The sequence below is a fragment of the Bison bison genome, unplaced genomic scaffold (assembly GCF_000754665.1).
Source record: "Bison bison bison isolate TAMUID 2011002044 unplaced genomic scaffold, Bison_UMD1.0 scf7180017864034, whole genome shotgun sequence".
Lineage (NCBI taxonomy): Eukaryota > Metazoa > Chordata > Mammalia > Artiodactyla > Bovidae > Bison > Bison bison.
The window spans coordinates 3,767,405-3,777,988 of record NW_011494606.1 but is presented as its reverse complement, the minus strand read 5'-3'; the positions used below and the strand labels follow the sequence as shown (position 1 = coordinate 3,777,988).

The following is a 10,584-nucleotide window of genomic DNA, read 5'->3' as shown; positions in this document are numbered from 1 at the left end:
GCTCTTCATTTATTTAAGGGGTGCCCCGTCCTGACCCCGCCGCCTCTCTCCCTTCCTTGCCTCAATGACTAAAGTCCTTCACGAAACTGTGGGCCCAGATGCAGATGCCATGGTGGGGAAGACCCTTGTGTTGGAGTAAGAGCCTCGGATTGGAGCCCAGCTTCTGCTAATCATGGATTTGACGCAGTCACTAACTCCCTCTCTGTGATCAAGGGAGACTAACCTCTTTCTCAGTGGGTCTGTGTGAGGGTCTGGGGCACAAGTTCCTCCTCAGACAGGGCCTGCCTTCCAGAATGACATTCCCTCCCTGAGCAACTGCCCCTCATGAAAACCCTGACTTCATCCAGGCTTTGGGAAGAAAGTGCCGCAGGTAAGTAGACTCTGCAACACTGAGGTGTGAGTGACTGACATTCACTTCCCTGGAGAGAAAGGAAAGAACATTCCTGGCTCAGTGGGGATCGCAGCTTGGAGCTTCCAAAGGAAAACCCAGAACTCAGGTTTCCTTGCTTTGCATTTTCCACTGTGTGGATAAGGACAAACCGGCAGATGGTCCTCCTGCCTCCTCATTGGGAGGGAAAAAAACTCAAGTGAGGTGCTCCCGGACTAGTATTTTCCCTTGGCCTCCACACTGTTCGCTGCCCTCTGCCTCCCACGTTAAGCCCCAGTTCCAGGGTCTGATGGCTTCGTGTCTGCCTTTGCCAGTTTAGGCTCCTCCTTCTTTGGAGGGAAATCAGGTCCACGTTGGAAACCACAGCAGTAGAGGAAACTATTAAATGATGGATTCATGTGTCTGGTTCCCACCTGGACCAGGGGGGTTTTCTCGGTGGCCCAGACCCCAGGCTTGTGCGCAGGCCTCCCAACGCTCCCTCTGCCTGAGCCACACAGTAGTTCTTTCCATTCTCCAACAGAGCAAGTTCAATTGTTCCCCAGGACCTTTGCACTTGCTTCTCCTCTGCCTGGAATGCTCTGGTCCTGCTGGACTGACTCATCATCGGACGTCTGCTCAAAATTTACCTTCTCAGGGAAGGCTTCTTCGACCACCCCACCCCAGTGCTCTTGCCAAGGAGAACCTGCTTCCTATCTCCTCCCCACCCAGCCTCTCTTATCACAAGCCCCGGTTCATCACACAATATCTCTCCTCACCTGGGATGGCCCTGCTTTCTAGTTTGTCTCCTTGCTCACCATGCCTTTCCAGCAGAGCCCTTGGCCCCTTGTTCCTGCTGTATCCTCATTAACTAGCATCATGGTTGGCATACACTAGGTGCTCATGAGAGGCTGGGGGACATATTAGACCAGAAGTGGATCCTAGGTCACACATGCGTGAACGTCGGCTCAGAAAGAGCATGTGGGCTCCCCCTAGACACAGCAAGGAAACTGTACAGCTAGAAGGAGACTCCAGCTTGGCCTCTTAGGGAGCCTGGGCTCTCAGGGTGGTGATGACCGGGATCCATGAGCTGCCAGCCTGACTCCTGCCCACCCTGGACCGTTTCCTCATGAAGCCTGGGCCACGGCTATGCTGGGGTCTGAACTTCCCACCTACCACGCTGTCATAGATGAGGCCAGCATGACATTGAGTGCTGTGTGCTGGGACAGCTGGCTGCCCGAGGGATCTGGGTTCTGGGGCTTTCTCTTTGATGTAGCCTTTTCATCCATTTGCTTATCTCCTGAAGCTCTGCCATCTCCCCCGCCAGGCCTGGCTCCCCCCACAGCCTCCCCAGAGGGCCCCAGCCTCGTCCTCTAGGATGGAGGCTCCCCTCCTGGAAGAGTGGGAGGCAAAGAGCCCTACCCTGGGGAAGGTCAGTCCTAGAATCACGGCTTATCCCACGTGGGACCTCAGCCCAAGGCCTGGCCACTGTCAGATCTTTAGGACAAAGCAGAGATGCTTTGGAGAAGAGGCGTGTGTGCCTTAGTGACCTGCGTGCACACGTGGGGTGTAGATGTGTAGACTGGGAGCCCTTGAGGCTGTGCACAGCCTCTGCGCTGGGCCCCAGGGCTCTGCAGGGAGGAACAGAGTCATCATTTCAGAAAAGCAGTGCTGCGCAGTTAAAGGTTAAAGGGTGGCTGCAGACTGCCTGGGTCATAGTCCTGGACTTGCTGCTTGTTAGCTGACCCCAGGCAGGTCCCCTCACTTCCACCAGCTGTTGTTGATGATTAAATCTCCTATTGTTGTTGTGGGGATTTAATGAGTCAAAAATACACCAAAGTGCTTAAACCAGTGCCTGGCATTAGGTGAACACATATTGGGGTGGCCAAAAAGTTCGCTTGGGGTTTTCCGTAAGATGTTACAGAAAAATTCAAACAAACTTTTTGGAAGACATATGAATGTTGGCCATTGTTATTTCAAAGTCAGGAAAAAAAAAAGATAGGAGGTGTTCCTGCTCCCCTGAGTTGAGGGGCCATGGATGAGGCAGAAAGAGCCATGGCCCGGGACACTGAAGACCTGGGTGTGAATCCTGGTAAGCTCCTGACAAGCTGTGTGACTGTGAGAAAGTTGCTTTCTCTCTCTGGCCTCAGCTTCCTCATCTGTAGAATGGGGGCAGCAATATCAGCTGAGTCAGCTCCCAGGGCAGCTGCGAGAAACCAGTGTGACTGGGGGCAGGGACGTGCTTCAGGGCCTGCCTCGCTCTGGACAACGGTTGGCCTCCTTGTGGACAGCCCACATTACCCAGGTTGAGCTTGGTGCAGTTCCCTTGGGTCACTGGACACTTGTACACGTCTCCCGTCTTCTGGTGGCCGTTGGTTTCCAGTGGGGCGCCGACGACCAACCTGGGAAGGAAAAGAATACAAGTGAAGATGCGAGGGGAGGTTCTCCTTCCTGGCAAAGGGTGGAATCTGCAGGGCTGTGTTGAGGGGAGGTTGGGGTAGGGAGGGTGGAGGGAATCCTGGAGGGGTAGCCCCTGCAGACGTTCCTCAGACTCAGACCTTCGTTCCCCTGGGAGAGGGATGCTGTGGCCTGGCCAGGCCTGACCAGGAGACACAGAGATGAAGACCACATGGGTCCAGCAGCAAATGGGATGGAAGCTGTCCCTGCAAGGAGAGGGCAGGGCAGACATCCTGGAGGAGGTGTGCTTCAGCTGGATCTTAATGGATGAATATGAGCTTGCCAGATGGTTGGAGGGTGGTAATAAGGATCATTTGGGCAGAGGAAGGATGATTTGGGGTCTTGGCCATCTGCCATTACCTCTGGCAGGCCTCATTCTTCACCTCATGTAACAGTCTTTCAGCTGGGGACCCAGGGGCTAGGGCACATTGTACAGTGTTCATGGCTGTCCCCTGAGGTTCCAAGTCTTTGCTTGGGGGTTGGTGGGGAGAGGCAGCCAGATGGGCTAAAGAGTGGCCAGGGGTGGCCACCCAACTGGCCCTTGAGCCTCTGTCTTTGTGACCTTATTTGGGAAAAGGGTTTTTGCAATTGTAGTTAAAGATCTCAAGAGGAGGCCATCTTGAATTACCCAGGTGGGCCCTCAATTCAGTGAGGTGTCCTTACAGGAGACACACAGAGGAGAGACCCTGGGAGAAGAAGAAGCCATGTGAAATGGAGACAGGGTTAGGAGTGAAGCTGCCACCAGCCAAAGAATGCCTGGGGCCGCCAGAAGCTGGAATAAGTAAGGACGATTTCTTCTGGATCCTTTAGATGGAGCAGAGCCCGCCGACACCCTGATTCTGGAGGTCTGGCCTCCAGAACCGTGAGAGGGTAAACTTCTGTTTTGGGAAGCCATCTACTTTGTGCTGACTTGTGATGCACCCACTGGGAATTAATGCACGTTGCTTACATGCACACGGATTTCTAGAGAAAGAGCAACTACTTCCTTCTGACCTGGCCAAGCCCCAGCAGTGCCATCATCCCTTGAGTCCAGGGAGAATCCCACTGCAGTCTGGATGGCCCCAGCCCTCCCCTTAGAGTGCCCCAAAGCCCCCTCTATCCCTTATCCCCAGCAGCAGACAGCCAGAGCCTTAGTGCAGACAGGAAGCAAAATCCTTAAAGCAGGCACTGTTTCCCTTCAGCACCACCTGCCTCTGGCATGTCTGGACCCCTTTAGGCTTTGGGTGCCAGCCCCTCACTCAGCCACCACCTGCCTGCTCGGCTCAGGTCCTGGTGCTGACAGTGACCCAGAAGCTCCCAGGCACAGCTGTGCTGTCCTGGCAGGAGGTGCCATGGCTCACACATCCCTGGTGTCTTCCAGACCCCGAGGGGCACAGGGACACGTGACACATTGGGAGTGAAGAGACCTTTCTGGAGCCCTGTTCTCCCAGCAGCTTCCCACCCCTGCCAACGTGAGCCAAAGAAGAAGCAATTGCTCATTTTCTGGCTTAAGATTGTTGAGAGGGATGGACCTGGAGGTTTAGGTGACACAAGGCTTACATGGCTTCTTATTGTCAGTTATTCTCCTGCCCGCTTTCCACCCACTGCTCTGAGCCATCAGAAGAGAACTAAGGTCCGAAGTAGGAGTTAACAGAGCTCTGTTTGAAATTAAGTCTATGAAATAAGAGCTGAGGTTTCCCCCTGAGGACCAGATAATGACAGATTCTAAATATATCCACTTATTAAACATGACTATTTTTGATTGGCAGGACTTAATTGGACTCGTAAAATCTACTTGTGTAGACGACGTGATACTTGGCCACTTAATTCTGCACGTGACTGTGTGGTCAAGGCTGCTGAATGTTTTTCTAGCCAAAGAGAGAGAGAGAGAGGTCAGTAAACAAAGTTTGAAAGTTTGGGCTCCAAGCTTGCTTTTCTGGCTGCTCCCATATTCAAGGTCAACCTGGTCTGTAACCAAGTGTCCCAGAGGGATGTTCCCTCTGGGAACATGCTTTTCTGGAAAGCATGCCTTCGAGGAACACAATCAAGCAGAGCAGGTTCTAGATTAGAAAAAACAAATCCTGGCCATCTTCTAGAAAAGCGATCCCTGTCCTGCCTGAGAAGGCGGACTCCACAACTCTCCCCATTTTACAGAGTGAAATGCTGAAGCCTCATGGACAGCTTGGTGGGCCCCCGCTACAGGGCAAGATCTTTGGGCCGAGAGTCTAGGGGTTGCTCTGCGGCCTGGAAGAAGTTCACTGACCTTGGTTTTCTTGGCTGTGAAATGTGTTAACAACTCCAGCACTGCTTACCTCCCAGGATCACCGTGGGGACTCACAGATGCCACATGGCATCAATGACCAGGAGTGGGTATAACTAGTTACTTCCACACGAAGACTGGAGCCTTCCTAGAAGTCATCTGTCCTGGAAATGGCCAACATGCAACTAACTTGGTAAATGCACCAAGCTGTCGTGACCCCAAATTTGCCTGAAGATGGACTGTGTTCTTTTCAAAGAACAAGGGCCACCCCCTACTTCCCAGCCCCATTCTCCCAAACATGATTCCTCTAGGGTCCTTGGCACTGCGTGAAGCAGCAGGACAGGGCTTACTGTCCCCATAGTACAGATGCAGAAACTGAGGCCCAGAGAGGTGAGCTGACGAGGGGCCCATGGTCTGTTAATGGAAGAGCTGGGACTAGTTCCGGGGCAGTTTTCTCTGTGTTGCCCCAAATATTTCTTTGTCATGAGGGAGGGGGTGGTGCTGGGTCAGCCCTCTTTGCCATTCTTGAGTCTCGACATTACGTGTGCCCGTCAGGCTTGAGGTTTTGAGAATATGATTCAGTCTCACTGGCGGGATAACTGCCGAAGTGCAGAGGAAATGTTTGCGTCACCCCCAAGACCAGCCAAATTGCTCCTGGGGTCTGGCCCCCCTGCCACTCGGGCAGCTTCAGCCTTATATAGCCATCTGTAGCCTCAAGGCCTGTTGTGCTTCCCAGGGGCTGGACACCCTATACCCTCTGGCGTGGGCACCAGATGGCAAACCCCAAAGGTCGTGGCAAGCATCAGGCCCTTGCCATGGGCCACGTAGCGTGACTCACTGGCTGTGGGCTCCCAGCCTTCCTCCCATGGAGGCGGGGAGCCGGGCTGCTCCGATGGGAGCAGACCTGAAGGGCCCCTCCCTGGTGGTTGCTTTCTTTTTATTTTTTTATTCAGTATTCTCTTCTGGTTGCACTGGTCTTCCTTGAGGTGCTGCACGTGGTCTTTCCTCTAGGTGCTGTGTCCTGCCTGCCGCCCTGCCTCCACCGCCGCTTCCCCTCGCGGTGACTTCTTTTGTTGCAGAGCATGAGTGCGAGGGCTTCAGGAGTTGCAACATGCAGGTTCCGTCATTGTGGTGCCTGGCCTTAGCTGCCCCATGGCATGTAGGACCTTAGTTCTTAGACTAGGATCGAACCTGTGTCCCCTACATTGGCAGGCAGATTCTTAACTACAGGGCCACCAGGAAAGTCCCTGGTGGTTGCTCTCTAAGCAGGGCCTTGCAAAGGGAGGGGCTTACTATGGAGATGGCCACCTGAGGAAGGCAGGATGCGGCCTCGCTGCATGCCAGGCCCCTGGGATCCCAGCAGGACACAGCCTAGGAGAAGGGGCCCCTGGATCCCTACCTCACACCCTCCAACAACGCCTGATGGGGACCTCAGCCCTGGTTCCATCCTTCAAGGCAATTTAATCTCTGGACCTTTTAAATGGACACGAGTTTGAGTAAACTCCGGGAGTTGGTGATGGACAGGGAGGCCTGGCGTGCTGCAGTCCATGGGGTCGCAAAGAGTTGAACACAACTGAGCAACCGAACTGACTGAACTGATAGGGGAAAAAGGTAACACGTATCCCCAGGGTGTGTAAATTTACATGTTGATTACACCAGTGCACAGCTGTCAATCTGTGTACTGAACATCAGTAATCCTATTTTTTTCAGATAAAAGATAAACCTAAATAAAAATAGTCATTTTATTTGTAGACTCCAGTATGCTGTCCTGTGCATCCCCTGTGGGGTGCAGACCCCACCCTGGAGACCTCCCCTTAAGACCCAGCACAAAGTACCATCTGCTCCAGGAGACCTTCGCTGGTTAGCCCAGGCTTTCCCACATAAAGCAGCATGAAATCCCTGCTGCCCGCTGTGGCCAGTGTTTTAGCATCACAATTCCTTGAGGGCTGAGATGCCCTCATCTGCCCTAGCAGACCATCCTGCTAGGGTGGTCTTGAAGCCCAGGGTAAAAGGTCCCCAGGGACTGATCTGACCTTCTCTCTGACAGTCTACAGCAGCAGCAACTTCAGGAGTTTTTGGTTTTGCCTCAGGCCTAAGAGGGGACTTCCCTGGTGGCTCATAGATAAACAATTTGCCTGCCAATACAGAAGATGCGGGTTTGATCCTTGGGTTGGGAAGATCCCCTGGAGAAGGAAATGGCGACCTCCCCCAGTATTCTTGCCTGGGAAATCCCAAGGACAGAGGAGCCTGGGGGCGGTCACAGTCCATGGAGCTGTAACAGTGTCAGACTAAACAACAACATGCCTAAGAGGAGCCTCTGGATTCAGTGCCTGGGAAAAAGGCTGCTGAGAAATTAAATGTTTTCTGTGCACAGAGGTTCAATCATGTGACCCAGGTCCCATTTAAAGTCAATATTGCTTGCTTCCCTAGTTTTCCATTTCCATTTTCCCAACAGTCCTCATTTCTGTTTGTGGATCCAGGAAAGCTGGCTCCATTTCTAGCTGTAGGGACTGAGCAGATACTGCCAGCCAGGCCAGTGTTATCCTTGGACTGCAGTGGTTGAGTCAGGGCAGTGATGTAAGTCAACCCAATCTCACTCAGTACCTCCTCTTGGGCCTTAGGGACCAAAGTTGTCCCTATTCTCCGGATGACGCAGTGTACAGACACAGAACTGGAACTGCTAGCAGCCATCTTACTGATGAAGGGCATGAGCCGATGTACTGAGACAGGAAGGACTGAGAGAAGCATCAAGAGAAAGGGCTGAAATTCCAATCATACTGTGAACCCCTGGATCAAACTGTACCTGAATCATGTTGCTGCTGGAATTTTCAGATATGTGAGCGATAACTACTTTTTACTATATAAGTCTAAATTAAGTTTTTAGGTATTTATAACTGAAAATATCCTAAATAGAGTGTGTAAGGCAAAAAAAACACATACACACAAAAAACAACAAACTTAAACCCCAAAACCCAAAAGCACATAGTTAAAATTACCCTTAGAAATTCCATATAATACCATGCTAAAAGAGGAACACAGCATCCAGGATCAATGAGAGAGGAGCAGATTCATATCCTCCAGCTCATGATCCATCTGGGGCATGTACTTAATGTGTGAGTGGTGGGCAGACTTGCTGACACCATGTATATTATTTCTCTCTGGTTGTTTAACTGAATGCATAACTTCCCTCAGGTTCAGCCTTGTGGAAACAGAAATCCTTTTGTTCTGTGTACATCTCAGTTACAACAGCCCCTTGGACAGGAAGCCCTGTACCCCAGATATTTCTGGTTACCTGGTAACTGGCCTTGAAGACCATCAGAGTTGGGAGGAAATGTGGAGGTTCCTTGGGCTAGGTTTGTCATATCCCAGTGAGGCATCAGAAGTATTGTGTCTGACAACTCAGAGGAGATGGTGGCAGAGCAGGACGGGTGCAGGGTATCCTGACTCCCAAGGCAGTGCCCCCCATTCGAAGCCTTGGAGGGTGGAAGAGGCTGAGTGTCTAGGCTCAGCTTGGCCTTTACTGGCTGTGTCTGGGAAGGGAGTTGTGAGCAGTTTAGCTCCCCAGTAGATGGAACCAGCAGAAGCCACGGGAACAAAAAGGCCACCAGCTGTTGGGGAAGGAAAGAGGACATCTTCAAAGGATGGGCTTGCTCCTGGAGGAGGTCCTGAGTCAGAGACCACCCTGGACTGGCTTGTAGAGTGGGCAAGATGTGGGCTTCATCCCCTCCCTGGTCAGCTTCTTTGCCCCTCACTGTGAGACCTGGACCTCACATCCCAGGAAATCCAATTATCATCAACCATTTACTTTAATTAATCATTTTTAAATTTATTTTTAATTGAAGGATAATTGATGCAATTGAATTGTATTTGATTTTGATCACCAGAACAGTTTTGGAGCTGAAAGGACAGACTGTATCTGAGGCTCAGAAGGTGGATGTGACAGGCCTGTGGGGAGACACTGGTCAGTTTCAGAGCTGGGACTGCAAGTCTGGTGCTCTGTCCACCATCGTGAAGGGCAGGCAAGTTCAGAAACCCCAGCTCTGGGCACGGGGCAGCAGCTAGCATGTGGAGAGGGCTGCCCTCCCCCACCCAGCTAGCTGGGCCTGCCCCCGGGAGACTTCTCTTCCTCGCCTGTTCCTCTCTCCAGCACCCTCCTCCACTCACACTCACTCCAGGCCCTCTGTTCCATTTCTCTCTGGCTTCATTTCCTTCACTGAAATCAGATCGAGGCATCAGGGAGGGGCTCCCACTTGAGGAGCAGAGAGCTTAAAGGAACAAAGAGAGACTATTTCTCTAGCAAGGCTGTTTCTCTCCCTCTCTCTCCATGGAAAATGCAACCTCCTCCAGCCAGCTGAGTATGGGGGCTAATGTGTTCAAGATGGGGCCGGGGAAGTGCTAAGCACAGCAAACCCTGGCCTGGCTGGGGGTGGGGTGTGAAGGGAGAGCTCTCCCCACCCCCAGGACCTGCCGAGGGCAATTGGCACCTCCAGGGCTCCCTGGGCTGGTTGGAGGGGCTTGCTGCTCACTGTGGCTGAGATGCCTGGTAGGCCTGGACTCCTGGAGGCCAGGAGAATGAGAAGCCCTCTGTCTCCTGCACATTTCTTACTCTTCCTTCCTCCATAAAGCCCTCCTCAGACATGAGGATCCACTGGGTGTATTTTAAACAACCATGTACACTGTGATGGTTCAGTTCATGTGTCAACCTGACTGGGCCAAGGTGGTACCCAGATATTTGGTCAAACAGTATTCTGGGTGTGTCTGTGAGGGTGTTTTTGGTGAGGTTACTATTTAAATCTGTAGACTGAGTAAAGCAGATTGTCCTCCCCAATATGGATGGGCCTTGTCCAATCAGTTGAAGGCCCGAATAGAACAAAAAGGCTGACCCTCCCCTGAATAAGAGACTCCATCCTGACTGCCTCTGAGCTGAGACATTGACTTTTTCATGCCTTGGACTCAAATGTCAGCTGTCCCTAGGTCTCCAGCCTGTTGGCTTTCAGACTGGAACTACACTGTCAGCTCTCCTGGGTCTTCAAAGTGCTGACTCACACTGCAGATCTGGGGAACTGCCAGCCTCCATAACCTTATGAGCCAACTCCTTATAGTCTCTTTCTCCCTTTCTCCACCTATCTGTTCTGTTTCTCTGAGGAGCCCTGACTAATACAGTTACATAGTGCACGTACGTTCTAAGGCCTTAAAGATACTATTTCATGTGGCTGATGACCCACACCCTCACTCATTCACCGAATCTTACGCACTTATTGAACTCCTATGAAAGCACCACGCACTGCGGGCAGGACGGTGAACACGATGCGGCCTCTGCCTTCAGGAGGCCTCCAGCCTAGTGGAGGAGATGGGCAGCCAACAGGCCGTTACAACGCAGAAGTGGTTCTCAAGATGGTTCCCATCCCAGCAGCGTCTGCCTCCCCAGGAGCTTATTAGAAATGCATCATCTTGGGCCCTACCTGAGACCAACAAGAAGGAGAATAGAAACCAAAGATGGGTTCCGGCATCTGTGTGTTAACAA

The 10,584-nt window shown here is 52.2% G+C and overlaps 1 protein-coding gene across 1 annotated transcript in view; it reads right to left on the bottom strand.

The window, feature by feature from the left end:
* Nucleotides 1–10,584, bottom strand: part of ITGA11 (integrin, alpha 11) — a 94,779-nt gene that overhangs the window by 65,619 nt on the left and 18,576 nt on the right. Inside the window, exon 2 of the mRNA XM_010834508.1 lies at nt 2,666–2,766. Coding sequence (XP_010832810.1) covers nt 2,666–2,766 — 101 coding nt within the window. The remainder of the gene's footprint in view (nt 1–2,665; nt 2,767–10,584) is intronic.